Source organism: Osmerus eperlanus, chromosome 12 (assembly GCF_963692335.1).
Source record: "Osmerus eperlanus chromosome 12, fOsmEpe2.1, whole genome shotgun sequence".
Taxonomy (NCBI): Eukaryota; Metazoa; Chordata; class Actinopteri; order Osmeriformes; family Osmeridae; genus Osmerus; species Osmerus eperlanus.
This window is the reverse complement of record NC_085029.1, coordinates 13,656,452-13,680,840: the sequence shown is the minus strand read 5'-3', so window position 1 is coordinate 13,680,840 and position 24,389 is coordinate 13,656,452. Positions and strand designations below refer to the sequence as shown.

The following is a 24,389-nucleotide window of genomic DNA, read 5'->3' as shown; positions in this document are numbered from 1 at the left end:
TAGGGGTTATGATTAGAAATCACACCTCCAGATGTCACATTCAAAGCTACCCACACCTATCTAGGAGCCGATCAAATTATGAACACACGAACAAATGTCTTGCTCTGCTTGTGATCGTTTTTAAGCAGCTCTTCTCCTGTTGAGAGTCGAAGGTAACGTCTGGAGTTTTAAAGAGATTTAGCCACAGGTATCTCACGATGTAAAGCACAAGCAAAACTGTAATTATGCCAGAAGGGGTAGAAATCTGTATAATCTTTATAATCTCAACCAGAAAGGTATTTTACAAACCAAAGGGTAATTAAGGGCTATGGTATTGCACACATTGTAGGACATACATTCAGTATTCTGTTGACACAATATTAAACAAAGACATTCATTACACAAAGTGTATGCAATATTCTGTTGACACATTAAACGAGGAGGCGTGCTTGACCCCCCAACCTGTAATGTGTGAAATTCAGTTTGTCTCTCAGTTATCAATAAAACAAATGCTCGCCACAATGTCTAAAGCAAATTAATCATTTTCAAAATTCAAACAGCCTGGTTTATTCCTCTAATGGTGACAGAATAAGTTTTCACTCTCTTTGGCAGAAGCTTACTGCACAGCAACCTTCAATGACCCCATTAGACTAATGGGGACATGGCCGGTCATCACGAGATGGATTTGTCTAATTGTGACCTCTGGTGGTTGTTCATGAAAACGAAGTTCTCATTCCCGTGCATGTCCTGATAAGATATTCTATACGTTTTAATTCCCATGCATGTCCTGATATTCTTTTAAAACGCATGTGGCATTTCGTATTCAGAAGTTGAGCATTATGAATTGACTGACACTAATGATTGAAAATCCAGCAGTCTTCAAAATATTTTCGTGCATCATGTTGCTTGGTAACAAGACAGGTGTTACTATGGGATAGAGCTTCCCGTGTTGGGACAAAGTAGTTTTACAAGTTAAGTGCCATCTAGAGTCTACATTGACTGTTCTTATTTAGCCTATGTGTAGGGCACAGTAGCCTAGAGACGAATTTATCTCTACTTAAAGACTGGATACATGCAGTGGCTTTGTACATCTTTAACTACAAACCGTTCATTGTAACATTGAAATGTGAGGTTTAAAAGTTTAGACACATGGATACAATGTTACGCGGGAAACTGAGATACTGAAATTAATGTTTTTTAAATGGCTATTTCTAATAAACGAAACCGTGTCACAATCGAAACTCCATTATCACGAAGCAAAGAACGGCAGGTAATTCTGACATTCTAGCAACTGCGTTTTGTTCAGTTGTTATGGAATTTTTCTAACTGTGTGAATACTGTTGCTCCGACATCCGACGTACGGAGGACAACAGTATTTTAGTGTGTTATTGTAACAACATAGACTTAAGTTGAATTTGGTAGCCCTACCTAAAGAAACATGTTTCTCATGTAATTATCCAAGTCTAGCTTCACAAATGGAACGACTGAAGCAGGTAGGGTTTGCGGGTATAGGGTTTTTAGTTTGTGTTGTCCTAAGAGATTGCAAACAGACGACGTGGTGTTCAGAAGGAATCCCATCACAGAAATGAATCACAGAATTATTACAATTTGGAAATCTAATTAATTCGTTTTTTAAATGGCACATTTGGATATTTGTATTTTACATAGTATGCACTGTTTAAATTACAGATGGAGGATGACTCCATCCACAACATTAGTCATGCCAGAGGACTTCCTGGTCTTCCTCCTCTTCCTCAAGCCTCTGAGGAACCTTCAGAGCTCTATCAAGTGAGAAGATAATGACTTTTCTCATTAAAACAAAATTCAGTTTCCAAGGTGTTTGGACATCACACTACTTGGGTTGATAGGTTTACCACATGCATTACCACGGCATGCCATGTCCTTTGTTTTTTGTCTTTCCCAGATTATCCTCAGACACAGTCACCACCCACCCATTCTCCAGAACACTTCATGGACCCTAGCTGTCCCTTTTAAGGAGCAATGTCACCATCGCACCCCCAGTGAGTCGATTGGGAACAATTACAGTCCCCAGGCAAGGGACCTAAAGATCCGAAACCTACAAAGGAGGCCAGGGGTACTCTCCAACTCTCTTGGAGATTCTCCTGCTCACAGTATCCCTTTCAAACCTGTCAACTGAAACAGCAGTAACAGGCTGCTTGAGAGATACTACTGGTACCTTTGAATCAACTAATAAAAGTGATTTGTGTTTGACAAAGCCCATTTTGTTGGACCTTAACTGTACTCCTATAGCTTCTACTCCAGATGAAAACAAACAGAAGCTCTCGACCAGAAGAAAGTGAGCTAACAAGTATAGGCACATTTGATCTACGGTAAAAATGTAGGCAGTGTCATTAAAGTGAGCTTGCTAATGTGCTTGTTGTTAGGGATTCAGCTCTTTGTGCCTCGGTCTCAACCGAACTGAGGACCAGTTCCAGGGACCCTGTGATCCCCGGTAGCCGACCCATGACTCCCAAACAGCAGCTGGATATTATGCGCCGCCAAGAGGAACAGACATGGAGCTTCGAGAATAAGCTCACAGAAAGAGACCTGGAGGCAAGTAGTCGATAAATCTCATGATTCAAGTTGATTGATTGCTTCTCTCAGTCTGTCCAATCGATTTGGTTTGCATCCCTTTCAACCAGACCAGTTAGTTCTTACTAGAAAGCCTACTGTAACTAGTTCATATGTTGTGTTACTAAACACAATTTTGCTGTGTCAGATTAAAGAAAAACAAGATTGTCGATCGACATGTTTTTTTACACCGTGCTGTATTTTCCTGTTTACACAGAGGTACCTGTACTACATCTCTAATGGAGTGCAGAGTCCCATGCTGGCTCCCCAGCCCCCCCAGCAGATGAAGAACATCGTGGGCAAGCTGCCCCCAGTCACAGAGGACAATAGCAGGGACATGCACAGGCTCAGGGCCAGCCTTCTGGACGAGGTCAACACCGACTACGACTTCAGCCTCAGAAAGAGCATAGGTAGCAGAACCCTCCAACGTTATATCCACAATTCTACTGGGAGCATATTTACTGAAACGATCAAAAAAGAACAATTTCCGTGTAATACATGATTTTTCACAATCACATGCTCTCCCATGCCCTCTCCCCCCCCCCCCCCCTCCAATAGTGGACTACATCCTGAAGGACCCATCAGAGCGCCAGCGCCTCGTCATCTCCAGCATCCCCAGGCCTTTCCCCAGGAGGGTGATCCGTGGGCCTGTGCCCTGGGTGTGCAGCTACAGAGAGGCCCATGTCTGGCAGAGCCAGCATCTGTTCACTGTCAACCACATGATGGTCCTACTGCAAGATCTCTGGCTTAACAGGTAGCCCACCCAGCACCAACATACTAACCACACATTAGATTTTTCAGTTTATTCCAATGTTGTAATTCACAACATTCTCTCTCTCTCTCTCTCTCTCTCTCTCTCTCTCTCTCTCTCTCTCTCTCCTCTCTCTCTCTCTCTCTCTCTCTCTCTCTCTCTCTCTCCCTCCCTCCCTCCCTCCCTCCCCTCCCTCCCTCCCTCCCTCCCTCTCTCTCTCTCTCTCTCTCTCTCTCTCTCTCTCTCTCTCTCTCTCTCTCTCTCTCTCTCTCTCTCTCTCTCTCTCTCTCTCTCTCCCTCCCTCCCTCCCTCCCTCCCTCCCTCTCTCTCTCTCTCTCTCTCTCTCTCTCTCTCTTTCTCTCTGCCTCTCTGTCTCTCTCTCCCTTTCTCTCTCTCTCACCAGCTTCTCCTCCCTGAGGTTTGTGAGACTAAGGGACCTCTTCTCTGCCACTCTTCCCCTCCTACCCATCGAGTTTGAAGACCTGGTACAAAGACAGTGCCAAATCACCAGGGACGATCTGGTCAACAAGTGAGTAATGGTGATGACTCCCTCAGTCTGTCTGTCAGTGACTGAGTCTGCCTTGAGACAGATCTTAAGGTGTGCAGAGCTAATCCCTTGTGATGTAGTGCTAAGATCCTGTTTCCATCTTGTCCAATCTGTCAACCCTCTGTCACATTCTCCTGTTGAGTCTTTGTGGAGATTGGTTTACTCTCTTCTCTACATAAGATGTCCAGTGCAACTTGAACTGTATGCTTACTTGTAGAGGCTGGTTGAGAAGAATAGCCTAACAGTCTGTGAGATATGTGACTGAGTGTAAGTACTGGCAGTTTGTTGGTTTTTGTGCTCATTTGATTCTACTTGGATCCCACTCTGTCCTTGTTTCCCTTGCCAACCATTGTGTAAAGCCAAGAGACATTGTGTGCTATGTTGTCAGTACTGTTTCTAGGTCTGAATGCTAAGGCGGTGTTCCAATTGTTTTTACATAACAATAATACTTTAATAATCACTTTAATTAGCTAGCTAGACAACTACCCCCCCCCCCCGCCCCCCACCCCAAAAAAACCTTTGAGCCATCATGTCCTCTATGGCTGCTCCTACTCACTTCACTGTGTTCCAGTTGGCTCCCACGTTGTGCGTCCATCTTCGTCACCTCCAAAGACCTGTGGCTGCCCCTGGTGCCTGGCAGTGACATGGTGACACCTGTCATTGCCCAGGAGTTCTTCTCCTGCGTGGGCACCTTCATGTCCCTGCAGCTGCGCAGCCTGGTCATCGCCTCCCTGCACGACCTGTTGAGCTTCTTCAAGGTCCATCAGGTCTGACTACTCAAAACGTCCCAATGTCTGTTTGCTGCCCGTCTTCACCCGGTCCTGTCAGCCAATATCTTTTGCTCTCCCTCTCTTGGGTCTCCCATAGGATGGCAATGACTTTGGGGAGAAGTTTGATGAGATGAGGTACGTTCAGCCCCAGGTGTTGCTGGTCAAGCTGGGGGTGGAGGAACCTCGCATCATCTTCCAGCCCAGCCTCCAGAAATGCTGGGAGCTCCTCCATAGCAGCTTCATGGAGATCATTAAGAGCGCCCAAAACCTCCAACGGGTACTGATGCCTTCTTTGGTGTTCATCCCGTATCTTTCGTAGCAACCACCCCCCAACACACACACACAGACAGAGATGGAAAGGCGCAAAAGAGATACAGATGAACAAAGACGCAGATATACACACACACACACACGCAGAAACACACAAGTACACACACAGAAAGTTCAATAATGCAGTTCGTATAACTTACCCTAGCCTTGTGTCTTAGGTGGAGTGTAACCTCTTCCCAGAGATCCAGGGTCAGGGCCTCTACCTCCGCTCTGTCGGGCCGAACGAGCTGCTGGTCACAGAGCTGCTCAGCCAAGCCAAGAGCATCTTCCACAAAAACACTGTGGGGCCCCAGAAGTACGGGCCTGGCTCTTCTCTCCTCTCTGTTTTACATCCCCTTCATCTAGTATTATACAATAACACATGTCAGCTTAGGTTATCAAAAGGTTATTCATTTGTCTGTATTCATTTGTTTGTTTTCTCTCAGGTATTTGAACGTGTATAAGAAGTACAGCCATCTCCTGGACAACACAGCAAAGCAGGATATACTGGCATTCCTCAATGAGAAGCACTCCTTGCAAGGCTTTACCAAGGTGGACACCCTGAGAACCCTGACATCAGTCCCTTATTTCCATATCACAAACGATAGACTATTAGTGTTTTTCAATGTAGATTCAGTCGATTCTGGCTTCTTCTCTTTTACCCTGTTCAGAAAATCCAAGGTATTCAGCAGTTGTGGAAGGAGATAGCCTCCCTGCACATCACAGTGCCTTTGTCCATGTTCTGCCTGGATGCCGTCAGTCTGAACGATGACCTGTGCGAGAGAGCCAAGAGGCTGGAAGACACACTCATCATGTTTGAGGTGGAGGAGAACCGAGAGCTCAACAAGAGGTACACCACAGAACAAAAACAGGAGGGGATTTGTGCTGAATCAGAATCACCCTTATTAGTCATTTTTTTCTGGTGCAGTGCTCCACAAGTCAAGGGTCTGCATGGTACATAAAAATTAAGGCCTTTTAGAACCAAGATTATCATTTGGATCCAAGCTATTAATTTTATTTTTATTTTTTCAGCCTCTGTCACCGCTACGATGAGATTGCTCAGACCATCACTGGGGTCCCGGGTAACACAGACGAGCTGGTGGCCCTCAACCAGTACCTGAAGCGGACCAGCGAGGTGACTGTCCACAAGCTGAGGGATGAGGTCGACGAGGCAGCCAAGCGTCTCAGCTTCCTGCTCGACTACGCTACCCTGCCTGGTATGTAGAGCGGGAATGGAGCGAAGCCACCGAGGTGGACAGGTCTTACACACTGTGGCCTCTGAAGATCATTTACTGATGATATGTAGGTCAATCAAGTGAGGCTCAAATGATAATGATCTTTTTTCTTTGAAATCATGCTGTATGTAGCCCTCTTTAGTGGGTCTGAAGAGATAATGGTCGTTTGTCATTCGATTGAAGATTCCTTTCTCCCTCCTCTCATATTGCAGTTGAGGACTTGAAGCTGAACAGCAGTGTTTTCCACTGGCCTGGGCACATCCTGACTGTGTTTGACCTCAGCAAGAACCGTCAGGCCACCAGGAGAGAACAGGCAGAAGACCGCCTCGGCAAGAGGTACACACAGACACATACACAACAAATCTAACAAATCCATCGATGACCTTTTCACGGATACCTATTAACCTCTTCCCCTCTTCCTGTCTCCTCAGGATAGCAGAGTTTGAACAGAAACTGCAGGGTGTGGGGAAGGAAGTAGAGTCTTTCAAGAAGAAGGAGCTCATGAGCCTGGAAGAGATCAAGAACAATGTGGAAAAACTCAACGAGCTCACTTCATGTCTGGATGCTGCTGTCACTGAACTGGAGGTGATGCCTTGAATGTCCATTGTGAGATGGCTTGGCAAGCCTTGTTACAAACAGTACTGTGTATTTATGTATGTTCCCGTATTCATGTATGTTCCCGAATTCCTTTAGTGGTGGATTGTGAGTTTGCTTGTCTCTTCCCCCCACAGGACATCAACAAAGAGGAGACTCTGCTGGAGAAGGAGTTGAGCCAGTTCCCTGGACTGCAGACCCTGATGGGCAACAAGCAGCCCTACGATCAGCTGTGGAACACCGCTCTCAACTTCCAGAACCAGTCAGAGATCTGGATGAACGGTGAACCAAACCTGAAACCCTCCTGCTAGATCTTTCCCTCTAAATTCATTTTTTCGTTGTTGCTGTTTCAGAAGTATTCTTGTGCCTATGTTATGTATAATCAGTGTTTTGAACGGCTTTGCCCCCCAGGCCCCTTCGTTCAACTGAACGCAGAGAAGATCGGTGATGAGCTGCTCACCATGTGGCGCACCATGTACAAGCTGACTAAGTCATTGTCCGACCTCCCGGGGCCTCGACGCATCGCAGACAGCTTCAAGATGAAGATCGACAAGTTCAAACAGCACCTGCCCGTCCTCACCACCATCTGTAACCCAGGCATCAAGGACCGTCACTGGGAGAAGGTCAGTACTATGACCCCCCTGCCTGGATCAGAGGGCCCAACTCAGCAATGAGAAACACTTAGTTGTACAGAGGTCCAGTAGTCCCACTGTGAGCGAATCACAGTGTGAGCGAGTCAGCTGAAACATCAAGATGCGATTCAGGACGCTTGGAATCCTTCTTGGTCCATATCACTTTAAAGTCAGTTGAAGTCAGCAGACCCACCAGTCATATCAAGTTGGTTATCGAGCCCTGAGGACAACTTTACTGTGAGGTTAATAATTGATGCCCCTCCTCTCTGTGCTCTCAGATCAGCTCCATTGTGGGCTTTGACATCAAACCAGATGTGGACACTTCACTGCTCAACATGCTGGACCTCGGCCTGTCCAAGTTCTCTGACAAGTACGGTTATTCCCATTCTGCACATCCTCATGGATGTTCTCATTTGATCGTGGCGGTACCACGAATGAACTGTGTGGTTCATTCAACATCTGAAAAAGATGGATTCAATTGCTGTTGTGCATTTTGCCTCCCCCTCTCAGGCTGGAGGAGATCGGAGCCTCAGCCAGTAAGGAGCACTCTCTGGAGAAAGCCATGGAGAAAATGAAGACCGAATGGGCTGAACTCCGCTTGGCCTTCACTGCCTACAGAGACACGGTAAGCACACACGTGTCCTAACCCAATAGCAAAGAGATTGTGGATTGAACTAGCGCGCAAAGAGAGACACGCTCACGGCGATGTATTCCTGACAATTGTGTTTGAATTATTTAAATTAAATATGGCTAACGAAGATAACGAAGATACTATTACACTGTAGACAGTATCAACTAACCCACCACAGCTGCATGGATCAGTTTCAGTTTCATGCTCTTGTGTCCAGGGCACGAGTATCGTATCTGCAGTGGATGACATTCAAGTTCTCCTGGACGACCACGTCATTAAGACCCAGACCATGCGTGGGTCACCCTTCATCAAGCCTATAGAGGCTGACTGCAAGGTAGTCATACAGCAACATGTCTGCTGTGTCTTGTGAAGTGATATACTGATATTCATTGAGTGTGAACCCAGACATGCAGACTGTACGCTCATGTAGATGGCCTTGTGTTGGCGATCGGTTTCTCTACTACCTTCAGTGTTTTCCCCTATGGCGCCAACTTTGATTTTCTTTCTTGTTTCCTATCTCTTTATTCTGTCCAATTATATCAACTCATATTCTCTTGCTCTCTCTCTCTCTCTCTCTCTCTCTCTCTCTCTCTCTCTCTCTCTCTCTCTCTCTCTCTCTCTCTCTCTCTCTCTCTCTCTCTCTCTCTCTTTGTGTGCCTCTCTCTTTGTGTGCCTCTGTGTCTCTCTTTCTCTCTCCGACTCTCTCTCACAGCAATGGGAGGAGAAGCTGCTGTCGATGCAGGACATCCTGGACTCCATGTTGAAGTGCCAGGCCACCTGGCTGTACCTGGAGCCTATCTTCAGCTCCGAGGACATCATCGCCCAGATGCCGGAGGAAGGCCGCAAGTTTGGCATCGTCGACAGATACTGGAAAGACATCATAGCAGAGGCGGTGTGTTTGAGCGTGCACACAGAGTTTGGGGAATATTTCAGATGTTTGAACGCGTACAGTGTCTTTGGCTGGACTGATGTCCACCTTTCACCTCGTCATCAGCCTGATGGTATGTGTGTGTGTGTGTGTTTGCAGGTGAAGGACACGCATGTGCTGGTGGCCACCGCCCAGCCCAACATGCTTGGGAGGCTGCAGGAGGCCAACGTGTTCCTGGAGGACATCCAGAAAGGACTCAACACCTACCTGGAGATGAAGAGACTTTACTTTCCCAGGTAACACTCACCGCAAGAGCTCTACATCCTCTGGGTGGTTTGTTCAGTAATAACACAATATTTTGGTACTCTTTTTACTCTTTTGGTCTACTTATTGTATGGAACTCGGCATTGTCTCTGAAATGTCAATTAATTGAATAAAGTTTTAAAAATAATTAAAAGAAGATGGATTAGTGATCAATCTTGAACACGTTTCGATGTCTGCCATTGCAGGTTCTTCTTCCTGTCCAACGATGAGCTTCTGGAGATCTTGTCAGAGACCAAGGACCCCATGCGTGTCCAGCCTCACCTGAAGAAGTGTTTTGAGGGCATAGCCAAGCTGGAGTTCAGCGAGGACATGGAGATCACTGGCATGATCAGCTCAGAGAAAGAGATGGTGCCCTTCAGTGAGAATATAAACCCTGCCAAGTCCAAGGTACACTACTGTAGGACACTTTCAAATGCTGGTCTAAGCAGATGTCACGGACTGTGAATATTTGTAACCACGGAAGTAGAGCTATCGTAGTTGTATTGTGTGTTGATGGTCTGTCAGGGCATGGTGGAGAAATGGCTGCTGCAAGTGGAGAAAATGATGCTCCGGAGTGTCAGAGATGTCATCCACCAAGGAGTGGACGAGTATGTTCAGGTATTTCCATCGCATCTCTTACCTGCCAACACGCTAATTTAACCTGAATACAGTCCTGTTCTGCAACAGTGTGCTCACTACCTTGTAGGTGCCCAGGAAGAAATGGGTGTTGCAGTGGCCAGGGCAAGTTGTCATCTGTGCCTCCTCCATCTTCTGGACCAGCGAGGTGTCTCAGGCCATCCAGACCAACACCCTTCCTGTAGGTCTCCCCACAGCGCCTCTCCCACCATGTACAGCAGTTTCAATCCACTAGACCCTCACGTAAAGTACAGTATATTGATTGTCTCTATCCCTCCCTAGGCCTATGTGGATCAGAGCAATGCCCAGATTGCGGATATAGTGGAGCTTGTGAGAGGGAAGCTCCCAGGAGGAGCCAGGATGACCTTAGGAGCTCTCACTGTCATCGATGTGCACGGTACACTCCTCCAACAACTAAAGCTTTCTTTCTCACAGATATACTGTAGGTGGAGGAGTCTAGTTTGCAAATGCGCTGGATTTGGTGAAATGCTACTACTCCGGCGACGTGAGTGTGGCACGTTCACGGAAGGTGTCTAGCCTCGAGAAAGTCACACGACCTCTCCTCTTCCCCTCAGCTCGAGACGTGGTGGTCAAGCTGGCGGAGGACCGCATCTCCTCCCTCAACGACTTCTCCTGGATCTCCCAGCTGCGCTACTTCTGGGAGGGCGGAGACGTGCTGCTGCGCATGATCACCACCCAGGTCAAGTATGGTTACGAGTACCTCGGGAACTCCACCCGGCTGGTCATCACGCCGCTCACTGACCGCTGCTACAGGTGAACAATGTCAAGCGACCCCTTGCCCGCCACTGTATATGTTTATCTATGTGATGAAGTAGGAAACCAAAGGGGATTTTCTCATCATCTTGACGGTGTAAGTGTTTCATGTTCCCCAGAACACTGATGGGTGCTCTGAAGCTGAATCTGGGGGGTGCCCCCGAGGGGCCTGCAGGGACAGGCAAGACAGAGACCACCAAGGATCTGGCCAAGGCTCTGGCCAAGCAGGTACATACAGTATGAATGCATTACAATGCTTTATGCTTTATTTTTATGAGGAGTGCCTTGTTTTTTCTCCTTACTGGATGTTTTTGTTTTTTTCCTAGTGTGTTGTGTTTAACTGTTCTGATGGCCTGGACTACAAGGCCATGAGTAAGTTCTTCAAAGGACTGGCTCAGTCTGGAGCTTGGGCTTGCTTCGACGAGTTCAACCGTATTGAGGTGAGTCTGGATTTGGTCACTGAACTGGTGGAATCGATATGTGATTGGTACTTTGGCTGATAAAGTAGATGTGTGTGTGACCAGGTGGAGGTGCTGTCTGTAGTGGCCCAGCAGGTGTTGAGTATCCAGCAGGCTATTGCCAGAGACCTGAAGACCTTTATGTTTGAGGGGACCGAGTTGAATCTGAACCCCACCTGTTCAGTCTTCATCACCATGAACCCTGGCTACGCTGGACGAGCAGAGCTCCCTGACAACCTCAAGGTACAGGATGACACTCAGTACTGCTGATCGGAGGAGTGGATGGGATTAACACAGTTCTACAGAATAAATGGAAAATTATGACTTTACAGCTTTTAAGGTAATCCTATTATTCCTAGAGGGGCAGTTCTACATTGTTTTTGTTAAAGGTTTTGGTGTCACATTATTGTGCAGGCTCTTTTCCGTACTGTGGCTATGATGGTGCCAGACTATGGTCTTATTGGAGAGATTTCCCTCTACTCTATGGGCTTCATAGAGTCTCGCAGGTACCCGTATTTCTAACCTTCTATGGAAAATGTCTGCATTGGAAAGTACATCCTTCTATGAGGTAGTCGTTTCTCTTTACCACCTAAAATCAGCTCCAACCTCTTCACCTCCTTTTCTCCCTCAGCCTTGCCCAGAAGATCGTGGCTACCTATCGCCTGTGCTCGGAGCAGCTGTCCTCTCAGCACCACTACGACTACGGCATGCGTGCAGTGAAATCGGTTCTCACTGCCGCGGGGAACCTGAAACTGAAGTACCCAGAGGAGAACGAGAGTGTGCTGCTGCTCAGGGCTCTGCTGGATGTCAACATGGCCAAGTTTCTGGCCCAGGACGTGCCTCTGTTTCAGGTATGACCTTCTAGGTCTTCACCCCATTAGTGGATGTTTTTAAGCACTGAAAAGAACTATTGCGACCTTCAGTTGACCTTTCAGTCATCAAAACCTCAATCAGAAGCTGCTTTGTTTGATGACTACAACTGTGGTTGACATGACACTACCCATGGTGGGTAGTGTTTCTTTTTACATTTACCTACATGTGTGTATCATATTACACTGTCTCATCATAGTGTTCACATTTGGTCCACAGGGCATCATATCAGATCTCTTCCCTGGGGTTGTCCTGCCTAAACCAGACTATGAGCTCCTCCTTCAGGCTTTGAATGACAACATAGCTAAACTCAAGCTCCAGCCAGTTCCGTGGTTCATAGGCAAAATCATCCAGGCAAGAGCCAATCCCCATCCATGTCTCAATGTGTCCCTCAGTTTGGAGCTGCCTTGATATGTCTTTTTGCTTTGCGTTGTTTTTGACTTCTGCCTGTCTCACTGTGGCGGGTGTGCTAGGTGTATGAGATGATGCTGGTGCGCCATGGCTTCATGATCGTAGGAGACCCTCTGGGAGGAAAAACCTCCGCTTATAAAGTGCTCGCTGGTGCCCTTGGAGACCTGTTTGATGGTGGGTCCTAGTCAGTATCTCCATGGCAAACCGATTGCCACCCACAAGTAGGGAACTTGGATGTTTCATGACTGGAACCAACAGGTCTTTGTTTACATTTCTCCCTCCCCAGCCAAACTGAATGAGGAGTATGCTGTGGACTTCCGTATCATAAACCCCAAGGCCATCACCATGGGTCAGCTGTACGGTTGTTTCGACCCGGTCAGCCACGAGTGGTCAGACGGGGTTCTGGCTGTGTCGTTCAGGGAGCAGGCTGTCTCTATCTCCGACAACCGCCAGTGGATCATCTTTGATGGACCCATCGACGCCGTGTGGATTGAGAACATGAACACAGTTCTGGATGACAACAAGAAGGTGACTATTAATCACTTCATTTCAACAGCGACGTTTCTGTACAATTTTCTTCAGTGTTTCCCACAGAATGTTATTATATTTGTGGCGGTAGGCAGGGGGCGGAGCCAGACGTTGTAAAAATGAGGTGCTCAGCCTAAACCTATGTCATAGTATAAGTTCGATGTGGGTGTAGATAGGGACTTCAATAAGTAATGTTGCAGGCCGCGACAAATATATCAATGTATGGGAAACACTGGTGTACAAAATGTCCCAGCCTCATATCATGTATCTACCAGTATGTGAGCTTGCGTTGTCTGTTCCTCCCAGCTGTGCCTGATGAGTGGGGAGATCATCCAGATGAGTGCCAAGATGAGTCTGATCTTCGAGACAGCAGACCTGGAGCAGGCCTCCCCAGCCACAGTCAGCAGGTGGCTCTCTCTCTCTGGGAGACTTGGGTGTCTGCTGCTGAACAAATACAATAACACAGTAGATAAAACATGTACAGGAAATAATGCCCCTGCACCCCTGTGTATAGAGGATAGCATGTAGAGTAAAGACGTGGAGAGATGCAGAGAGCTAGTTGCTAGTATGATGAAGTGAATTGTTGATTAGGATGTGTGGTAGAGTGGCTGATGGTTGTGGTGCTTCCTCAGGTGTGGGATGATTTACATGGAGCCTCACCAGCTGGGCTGGGCTCCTCTCAGAGACTCCTACATGGACACGCTGCCTGAGAGCCTGGGCACAGAACACAGGGACCTGGTGAGAAGATACACACACAAGCACACACACACAAGCACACACACATAGGCACACACAAGCACACACACACAAGCACACACACACAAGCACACACACACAAGCACACACACATAGGCACACACAAGCACACACAAGCACACACACACAAGCACACACACACAAGCACACACACACAAGCACACACAAGCACACACAAGCACACACACACAAGCACACACACACACACATAGGCACACACAAGCACACACAAGCACACACACACAAGCACACACACACAAGCACACACACATAGGCACACACAAGCACACACAAGCACACACACACAAGCACACACAAGCACACACACATAGGCACACACAAGCACACACAAGCACACACACACAAGCACACACACACAAGCACACACACACAAGCACACACACCCAGTCTAGGTGGTCAGTGGTGACATGGGTTTTCTCTGTCTGCAGATTGTGGAAATGTTCGACTGGCTCGTTCAGCCGTGCCTGGACTATATTGCCAGAGAGTGTCGTTTCCTGGTGCAGACGTCGCCTATTCATCTGGCCTACAGTCTGATGAGGCTGTTCACCTGTCTCATAGGTCAGAACCAACTACCTACTGTATAAGCAGCTTCCTTAGGTAATACGTGTCTGTATCTTACTTTAGTTGGCTGATCATGTGTGCTTGCATGTCCGTGTATGCTGCTGTGTATGTTCCAATCCAGATGAGATTGCTGAGTCAGGAGCCAATGAAACGGAGCCCATGTCCGATCAACAGGTGACCATGTGGCTGCAAGGCCTGTTCCTATTCGCTGTGGTGTGGAGTCTGGGCGGGACCATCAACGGGGACAGCCGGAAGAAGTTTGACGCGTTCTACCGCAACCTGATCATGGGCATGGACGAAGGGCATCCTCGGCCCAAGACGATCAAACTCTCCAAAAGCAACCTCTTCCCTGAGAGAGGTAATTAGTGGTACATTTAACATAAAGTCATTTGGCTAATCGAAGGCCAGCCTTGTGGAAAGATGTTAGAGGCTGTGGATCAGCCGTATCTGTGTGCTGGTCAATGTGTTGGTCCACCGTTATTCATACAGACTAATGAAGACGAACGTACTGTATATGTTCTGTACATTGTAGGCACCGTCTACGACTACTATTTCCACAAGCAGGGACTTGGGCAATGGAATGCGTGGACTGACTCCATCACGAAGGAAGAGAGCATCATCCCTGCTTCAGCCAATGTGAGTTAACTCTACGGCACAAACAACGAACGAGCTGAACCGTTTTTGGGGCTGCCATGTTTGCTGAGAACCTCTGATCTACCTTTCCTTTCAGGTGTCGGACCTCATCATCCCCACCATGGAGACGGCCCGCCAGGTGTTCTTCCTGCGCACCTACGTGGCTCATGAGGTGTCCACGCTGTTCGTGGGGCCCACTGGCACGGGGAAGTCTGTCATCAACAACAGCTTTCTGCTCAAGCTCCCCAAGGAGAAGTACACGCCCAACTGTATCAACTTCTCAGCCCGCACCTCGGCCAACCAGACCCAGGACATCATCATGGCCAAGCTTGACCGCAGGAGGAAGGGGGTGTTTGGGCCTCCCATGGGCAAGAAGTGTGTCATTTACGTGGGTAAGGAGTACAGAGGGGCAGATCCATACAGAATGAACTGAATCCTGGTATCTGTGAAGATGGATCAATTGGTTCATTTCTTTACTCTTTTAGTCTCTTGTCAACAGTTTGTGTAGGGTTTGAGATTTGACAACAGCTTTTTTGGTATGCTGATCAGTTTCTCTGTCTATCTCTCTCTCAGATGATCTCAACATGCCAGCTAAAGAGATCTATGGTGCCCAGCCCCCTATAGAGATATTGAGACAGTGGATTGACCACTACCACTGGTACGACAAGAAGGACACAACCAGGCAGGACCTGATGGATGTGCTGTTTATGTCGGCTATGGGGCCCCCTGGTGGAGGAAGGAATGACATCACAGGTACCGGGATTGTTCCTTTCACATTTGCTGGTGAACATGTTTTTAATGGCAGGTCGGATTGTCTCATTTGCAAGATCTCTCTCTCACCCCCGTTAATTTGTGACATAGGTCGTTTCACTCGTCACTTGAACATTGTTTCTATTGACTCCTTCGATGACGAGACACTGAGCAAGATATTCACCTCCATCACTGACTGGCACTTTGGAACAGGATTTGATGCTGCTTTCTACAGGTAAGGCCAGAACCCGTTTATATAACTTCCATGAAGAACTCAGTTCAGAACAAAGTGACATGAATTAGTAACGTTAGTAAAGACTAAGCCTGTGAAGAGCTGATGGATCCTGATCTAACTTGTTTCTCTCGAGGCTGGGGAAGATCATGGTTCAGGCCACCATGGCTCTCTACAAGGACACGATCGACAGCTTCCTGCCCACCCCCTCCAAGTCCCACTACATTTTCAACCTGAGAGATTTTTCTCGAGTAATCCGAGGAGTCCTGCTGTCTCCACACACACACCTCCAGGCAAGGCCACCTGGAGAACCGCTGCTCACTCACAAACAAGCAGATACTCCTTCATTGTCAAGTTCTTTGTTCTAGTCCACACTAGGCACACTATATCTATGAGGATGTTTGATCGAGTAATGAAACTTCTCTTGGTTGGACAGTATACATTAAGCCATGTTTCTGTGTGAACAGGAGGGAGACAAGCTGATCCGTCTGTGGATCCACGAGGTCTACCGAGTCTTCTACGACCGCCTGATAGACAGGGAGGACCGGGACACGTTCTTCAACATCGTCAAGGAGAGGACCTCGGGCTACTTCAAGCAAAGCATGGACAAGGTAAGGCTCCTCTGCACCAAACCCCAGAGCCACCCCGTTCTGTCTCGGACCTCAAACCCAGTTCCTTCTCCCTCTCTGTGCCCAGCTCCTGAGCCACCTCACCCCGTCAGGTAAGGTGACGGACGAGACCATCCGCAGTCTGTTCTTCGGGGACTACGCCAAGCCCGATGCCGACAACAAGGCCTACGACGAGATCACAGACATGCACAGCCTGACCGAGGTCATGGAGTACTACCTGGACGAGTTCAACAACGTCAGCAAAGCTCCCATGTCTCTGGTCATGTTCAAGTTTGCCATCGAGCACATCTCCCGCATCTGCCGTGTGCTCAAGCAAGACAACGGCCACCTGCTCCTGGTGGGCATCGGAGGGTCGGGGCGCCAGAGCGCCACCAAGCTGGGCACGTTTATCAACGACTTCGACCTGTTCCAGATCGAGCTGACCAAGAACTACAGCGTGTCGGACTGGCGCGACGACCTGAAGAGAGTCATGCTGAAGGCGGGGATCGAAGGCAAGAGGACCGTGTTCCTGTTCAACGACAGCCAGATCAAAGACGAGGCCTTCGTGGAGGACATTAACATGCTGCTCAACACGGGCGACGTGCCCAACATCTTTCCCGCCGACGAGCGCGCCGACATCATCGAAAAAGCGCAGGGCATCGCCAGGATGGAGGGCAAGAAGATCGACGCCACACCGCTGTCCTTGTACAACTACTTTATCGACCGCATCAAGGCAAACCTTCACATTGTGCTAGGTGTGTCCTGTTTTGTATTCTCATATAATCAAAAACAGACCATCACTATATTCAATTTTTGCATTAACTTAATCATGTATATATCTTGGAACACAAGTATTGATGGTGCCTTTGCTTCTGGATAGCAATGAGTCCCATCGGTGACGCGTTTAGAAACCGCCTGAGGATGTTCCCGTCGCTCATCAACTGCTGCACCATCGACTGGTTCCAGGCCTGGCCTGAGGATGCTCTGGAGATGGTGGCCCACAAGTTCTTAGAGGATGTGGAACTGGAGAGCAGCATAAGAGAGAAGTAAGAAGCTTAGTCATTACATGAGTGCATGACATCAAATACATTACATTTACAGTAATCACAGTATTTCTCCAGTTATTTATTTGTAGGAAAGGCCATAACTATTGTTTGTTGTATGTAGAACACTCCCTTATATCTCTTTCTGCAATAGACCATTCAGCAGCCATGATTGTGGTGTGTTTTTCAGGGTGGTTGAAATGTGTAAGATCTTCCAGGAGACCGTGAGAGAGATGTCAGAGAAATACTTTTCCAGACTGAGGAGACACAACTATGTGACTCCAACCTCCTACCTGGAGCTCATCCTCACCTTCAAGACCCTCCTCCAGTCCAAGAGGGACGAGGTGGACACTGTGAAGAACCGCTACATTATTGGTCTGCAGAAACTGGACTTTGCTGCATCTCAGGTGTGACAGTCTAGACTTTTTCTTTTCTGATCATAATAGTAATATGAACAAATCCCTTGACTAAGAAATATTATTGTCAAACCGAAGAAGCCCAATTTAAGTTGTTAAAACAAGGTAGCATAATGAATACCGAGTCAGCACTAAAGTCCTTCTATCTCCATCTTGTCTTCACAGGTGTCAGTGATGCAGAAGGAGCTGACAGCCCTTCAGCCGGAGCTCATTCAGACCTCGGCCGAGACTGAGAAGATGATGGTGAAGATTGAGAAGGAGACCGTGGAGGTGGACGCCAAAAAAGAACTGGTGTCTGCTGACGAGAAGGTGGCCAACGATGCAGCTGCAGCTGCCAAAGCCATCAAGGTGAGTCCCTGCACTTTGTCTGCACTGTCCATTTACTAGTCGTGTTTTATTCAACAGACTATAAAAAAAAAATGTGGGTTCAATTTTTCTATTACAAAGGACCGTATGTGGAACAGTTAATTGTTGAAAAGAGAAGAGATAGTGTGTCAGTAGTGATCTGTGGTCTGCTGGCTGTGCCCAGGATGAATGTGAGGGGGACCTGGCGGAGGCCATGCCGGCCCTAGAGGCTGCTCTGTCAGCCCTGGACACCCTGAAGCCCTCTGACATCACAGTGGTCAAATCCATGCAGAACCCTCCAGGCCTGGTCAAGCTGGTCATGGAGTCTATCTGTGTCATGAAGGGTATCAAAGCAGAGAGGAAGCCTGACCCTGGTGGCTCTGGTACAGAAGATCACTTTTTTCTACGATGCATTTTGAGCTTGATAAAGGCTGTGGTTCTTGAAGTATATGTGGCCTTGTTTTTCAGGTAAGATGATAGAGGACTTCTGGGGTCCCTCCAAGAAGCTCCTGGGAGACATGAAGTTCCTGGAGAACCTCAAAGCCTACGACAAAGACAATATCCCCCCTGCTAACATCAAGATGATCCGTGCAAAATTCATTGACAACCCTGAGTTCCAGCCATCCATCATCAAAAACGTCTCCTCTGCCTGTGAAGGCCTTTGTAAGTGGGTGAGGTCCATGGAGGTGTACGAGCGGGTGGCCAAACTGGTGGCGCCCAAGAAGGAGAGGCTGAAGGAGGCCGAGGATGAGCTGTCTGTGCAGATGAAAATGCTGTCTGTGAAGAGAGCTGAGCTAAAGGAGGTGGTGGACAGACTCCAGAGCCTCAACGATAACTTTGAGGCCATGAACAACAAGAAGAAAGAGCTGGAAGACAACATTGAGCTGTGCTCTCAGAAGCTCATTCGGGCGGAGAAGCTGATTGGTGGACTGGGCGGGGAGAAGGATAGGTGGACAGAAGCCGCAAGGCTTCTTGGGATAAGGTGAAACAGAACATCTAAATTACTTGCAATTCGGTATCTGAAAATCATAATTTGTCTATCTGGAGGGGAATCATTAAATGAAAACAGTTGTTTCTCTCTGTTTTCAGATACACCAACCTGACAGGTGATGTGCTCCTCTCCTCCGGGTCTGTGTCCTACCTTGGGGCCTTTACAGTAGATTACCGTGTGGATTGCCAGCGTCAGTGGCACCAGCTCTGCCAGCAGAAGATGGTGCCATGCTCTGAGGACTTCACCCTCAGCAACACCCTGGGAAACCAAGTGTCCATTCGTGCGTGGCAGATTGCGGGCCTACCCGTCGACTCGTTTTCAACCGACAACGGTATCATCGTGTCCAACTCGCGCCGCTGGCCCCTCATGATTGACCCCCAGGGCCAGGCCAACAAGTGGATCAAGAACATGGAGAAAGCCAACAAGCTGGCTGTCATCAAGCTCACGGACGGGAACTACATGAGAACCCTGGAGAACTCCATCCAGTTTGGCACGCCCGTTCTCCTGGAGAATGTCGGGGAGGAACTAGATGCCGTATTAGAGCCTGTGCTGCTGAAGCAGACCTTCAAGCATCAAGGGGTGGAGTACATGAAGCTAGGCGAGAACATTGTGGAGTACTCCAAAGACTTCCTGTTCTACATGACCACGAGTTTGAGGAACCCTCACTACCTCCCCGAGGTGGCTGTAAAAGTCTGCCTGCTCAACTTCATGATCACCCCTCTTGGCTTACAGGACCAGCTCCTTGGGATCGTAGCAGCCAAGGAGAAGCCGGAACTGGAGGAGAAGAAGAACGAGCTCATTCTGGCGAGTGCTGCTAACAACAAGCAGCTGAAAGAGATCGAAGACAAGATCTTGAAGGTGCTCTCCTCCTCTGAGGGTAATATTCTAGAAGATGAAACGGCCATCGAGGTCTTATCCTCTTCCAAGATCCTGTCTGAGGACATTTCAGAGAAGCAGAAGATCGCCAACGTCACAGAGAAGGAGATCGACGACACCCGCATGGGTTACAGGCCCGTGGCTGAGCACTCCTCCATCTTGTTCTTCTGTATCTCAGAGCTAGCCAACCTCGAGCCTATGTACCAGTACTCACTTACATGGTTCATCAACCTCTACATACAGTCAATCACCCAGAGCTTAAAAAGTGACGACCTGGCTACCAGGATTGACAACATTGTGGATCACTTCACCATCAGCATCTACAACAACGTTTGCCGCTCGCTGTTTGAGAAAGACAAGCTGCTCTTCTCCCTGCTGCTCACTGTGGGGATCATGCAGGGGAAAGGCAAGGTGGATGACACATGCTGGCGCTTCCTCCTAACAGGCGGCATTGCACTGGACAACCCACATCCCAACCCTGCTCCGGAGTGGCTCTCTGACAAGTCCTGGTCGGAGATAGTCAGGGCTTCCAAGCTACCAAACCTGGGTGGCTTACTTGAGCACGTCAAAGAGAATGTTCCCAAATGGAAGAAAATCTATGATTCTGGGAGGCCTCATGAGGAGGAGCTTCCAGACCAGTGGAAGAGTCTGGTGGGGATGGACCTCATGGTGGTTCTGAGATGCTTCAGGCCGGATAAGCTGGTCCCGGCAGTGCAGGAGTTCATCGTGAACAATATGGGCCGTACCTACATCGAGCCGCCCACCTTCGACCTGGCGGGGAGTTACAGCGACTCTAACTGCTGCTCTCCTCTCATTTTCGTGCTCTCGCCTGGATCGGATCCGACCGCAGGTGACGTCAACAAGACATTTGCTGTCATTTTTGTTCTGCTCTCTTGCCTTATTTGAAGTTGTCACTGGACATGAACCTTGTCTAGTCACAGTATGCACTTGGATATTGCTCTCGTCTCTCATTTGTAGGTTTTTACCCTGTGTTTTTAATGCCAGTGTCTTTATGTTACCTTAGGGCTTCTGAAGTTTGCTGACGACCTGCAGATGGGGGGCAGTAAGACCAAGACCATCTCCCTGGGGCAAGGCCAAGGGCCAATAGCGGCCGTGATGATCATGAGTGCCCTCAAGGAGGGCACCTGGGTGGTGCTGCAGAACTGTCACCTGGCCACCAGCTGGATGCCCAGCCTGGAGCGGATCTGTGAGGAGGTCATCACCCCCGACAACACCACACCCACCTTCAGGTCAGCAGTAACAGAATCACATTGACAATCCCAGCTCTTTTACATTTGTATTCGTCATTTCCATAACCGAGAGCGTTAATAGGTCAAGCTGTTATGTTTTCTTTCGCAGGTTATGGTTGACCAGTTACCCATCGGACAAGTTCCCTGTCAGTATTCTGCAGAATGGTGTGAAGATGACCAACGAGCCTCCCAAGGGAGTGAGAGCCAACCTGCTGCGCTCCTATCTCAGTGACCCCATCTCCGACCCCGCCTTCTTCTGCAGCTCAAAGAAACAAGCCGCCTGGCAGAATCTCCTGTTTGGGCTGACCTTCTTCCATGCTCTGGTACAGGAGAGGAGAACCTTCGGACCGTTAGGTAGGTTTACAACGCTTACATGGTTCTCCTGCGGCTCTATTCCCACTTTCCATTTCGTTCAGTGGGCTCCATGTCTGGCTTTTGTGTTATTTAGTGTCTCCTGATAACAGTGCATGTTCAGTTGGATTCCTGTTTTACCCTCAGGTTGGAACATCCCGTACGAGTTCAATGAGTCTGACCTTAGGATCAGTATGAGGCAGATCCAGATGTTCCTGGATGAATACGAGGAGATTCCTCTGGAGGCTCTCTCCTATCTGACAGGTGAGGCGCTCATAGTTTGTCAGAGGTCATTTGCAATGCATCTGCACTAATGGAATATAACAACATTTTAAATGATTTCCTCCTTTCTGAAGATGATCTCACCCCATTCCTTGTCCCTTGACACTTTATGTTCTGTGCTCTTTGATTATGTATCATTGTCTTGTTTGATGAGCTCACAAGAAAAACATTCAATTATAAATAACCGTTTTGACAACCTGTATCAACTGTACCCCCACCCTACAAGGTGAATGTAACTACGGTGGCAGGGTGACAGATGACAAGGACAGGCGTCTGCTGCTGTCTCTGTTGTCCATCTTCTACAACAAGGAGCTGATCGAGCAGGAGTGCTACCGCGTGTGTGAAGGAGACCTGTTCTACGTCCCACCTCAGGGCCCCTACCAGGTACTGTCACAGCCTTATACAGGAAAGCACCTAGAGCAGGAACAAGAAACAAAAGCAATGTTGTTAGTTGTAAACAAGTGCAACACGTCATATTTACATCTCTACTTCTGTTACGTCCGCTTACATGCTTTTTTGGGGGGGATCCATTGTCTTTTCTAGACCTATGTGGATTACATCCGCAACCTTCCAATCAACGCTGACCCTGGAGTGTTTGGTCTCCACAGCAACGCTGACATCACTAAGGACAACCAGGAGACCAATCAGCTGCTTAATGGAGTGTTACTGACTCTACCCAGGCAGTCAGGGGGTGGAGCTAAGTCTCCTCAGGTTAGTAACCGTGAGCTGCATGGCTCCTACATCAAGTTTCCATTCTCAATCATTTGCATTGGTGGATGATCCGAAATTATTGTGTGAACCAGTTCACTCAGGTAGTTTCACGTCTTTTCGGATAGATTAAATGGTTTGGTGCATTTGTTTTTAATTTGTGTGTTTCAGGAAGTGGTGGATGAACTTGCAGCAGACATCCTGTCCAAGTTGCCAGCAAATTTTGATGTAGAAATGGTGATAATCAAATACCCAGTGATGTATGATGAGTCCATGAATACTGTGTTGAGACAGGAACTGATCCGCTTCAACAGGTACAGTACCTGCTCACGTAGCATACAGAGACAGGGTCAGGAAATGTGTATCAACAGTGTTTCCAAGACTAAAATTTCAAATTTCCTGTATTAATCGCATTTAAAGATTGTCTCTGTAGTTATAACGACAATTTTTGTGTCACACCTCCTCAGGCTTACCCAGGTGGTGCGTGTGAGTCTGGTGAACATCGGCAAGGCCCTAAAGGGTCAAGTGGTAATGTCTGCTGAGCTGGAGAATGTTTTCAACAGTATGCTGGTGGGCAAGGTGCCTGTTATGTGGGCATCCAAGTCCTATCCTTCTCTCAAGCCACTAGGGAGCTACGTGGCTGACCTCTTAGCCAGGCTGCAGTTCTTACAGGCAAGTCATCATCAGGAGAATGGGAGGGTCATAATATAAGTTAGGAGGGTATAGCTTTGTGGTTAGAGTACTTGACAGCGGATAAAGAAGAAGCATGTTCAAATCCCTGTATACTGTATTTCTTTTTGGATTTAAAAGCGCCAAATGAATGTTATTATAAACAAAGTCAAGTATGAGTTGCTTTGTAGATTATACAAATATTAATGTCTGTACTGGGGCCTTTGTTTGATAGGACTGGATAGATCATGGACCACCTCCAGTTTTCTGGGTCTCTGGATTCTACTTCACTCAATCCTTTCTTACTGGAGTGTCTCAGAACTTTGCCAGGAAGTACACTGTGCCTATTGATTACATTGGCTTTGAATTTGAGGTGAGTTCAAGTTTCAGTCTCTCTCTCTTCTGTTTCAATGTAAGATGTAAGCCCCAGCTTTCTGTGGAGTGGGCGCTGGTGTAAGTCCTCCTCCTCTATCAGGTTACCAAGCAGGAGACCCACATGAAGGAGAAGCCAGATGACGGCGCCTATGTCAAGGGTCTTTTCCTGCAGGGGGCGCGCTGGGACAGAGAAAAGATGGTCATCGGAGAGTCTCTCCCCAAGATTCTCTTTGACCCCCTGCCCATCATCTGGCTTAGACCTGGAGAGATGTCTAAGTTCTTGCATCAGAACATCTACGTGTGCCCCGTGTACAAGACCAGCGCCCGACGAGGTACCCTGTCCACCACGGGACACTCCACCAACTACGTCTTGCCGATTGAGCTGCCCTCCGACCAGCCGCAGAAACACTGGGTCAACCGTGGAGTGGCGTGTCTGTGTCAGCTGGATGACTAAAGAACACCTGAGGTAGTTGGAGCTATGACAAACCAAAAGTGAACTCCCTCCCTGAAAGGCCTAATAAAGATACTGTATGCAGTAGAATTTTTTTCTTTTTCTTACAATTTGCCAAGACATCATAGATTGCTTTACAAAATATGTTTACTTGGTTGAAGAAAGATGATGTTAGAGGTGAGA

General features: G+C 48.0%; 1 protein-coding gene across 1 annotated transcript; it reads left to right on the top strand.

The window, feature by feature from the left end:
- The first annotated feature begins 1,454 nt into the window (after nucleotides 1–1,454).
- On the top strand, nucleotides 1,455–24,356 carry dnah3 (dynein axonemal heavy chain 3). Its single transcript, XM_062474361.1, is given in 61 exon segments — nucleotides 1,455–1,472; nucleotides 1,669–1,767; nucleotides 1,904–2,154; nucleotides 2,436–2,553; nucleotides 2,789–2,981; nucleotides 3,130–3,325; nucleotides 3,726–3,851; nucleotides 4,441–4,636; nucleotides 4,737–4,916; nucleotides 5,128–5,264; nucleotides 5,395–5,500; nucleotides 5,620–5,798; nucleotides 5,981–6,165; nucleotides 6,396–6,519; nucleotides 6,615–6,768; nucleotides 6,915–7,059; nucleotides 7,189–7,400; nucleotides 7,688–7,779; nucleotides 7,920–8,034; nucleotides 8,258–8,374; nucleotides 8,753–8,932; nucleotides 9,068–9,204; nucleotides 9,418–9,619; nucleotides 9,737–9,829; nucleotides 9,918–10,028; nucleotides 10,130–10,244; nucleotides 10,423–10,621; nucleotides 10,741–10,849; nucleotides 10,948–11,061; nucleotides 11,146–11,322; nucleotides 11,494–11,585; nucleotides 11,711–11,930; nucleotides 12,169–12,303; nucleotides 12,423–12,534; nucleotides 12,647–12,888; nucleotides 13,195–13,295; nucleotides 13,521–13,626; nucleotides 14,094–14,223; nucleotides 14,348–14,584; nucleotides 14,759–14,862; nucleotides 14,957–15,251; nucleotides 15,433–15,612; nucleotides 15,721–15,844; nucleotides 15,978–16,134; nucleotides 16,309–16,452; nucleotides 16,538–17,204; nucleotides 17,330–17,495; nucleotides 17,683–17,899; nucleotides 18,074–18,256; nucleotides 18,438–18,636; nucleotides 18,722–19,235; nucleotides 19,343–20,970; nucleotides 21,145–21,370; nucleotides 21,480–21,724; nucleotides 21,869–21,985; nucleotides 22,230–22,387; nucleotides 22,547–22,714; nucleotides 22,883–23,025; nucleotides 23,179–23,383; nucleotides 23,616–23,753; nucleotides 23,856–24,356. Coding segments are annotated over 61 exon segments (12,087 nt in total). The 3' UTR covers nucleotides 24,210–24,356.
- Nucleotides 24,357–24,389: the final 33 nt, after the last annotated feature.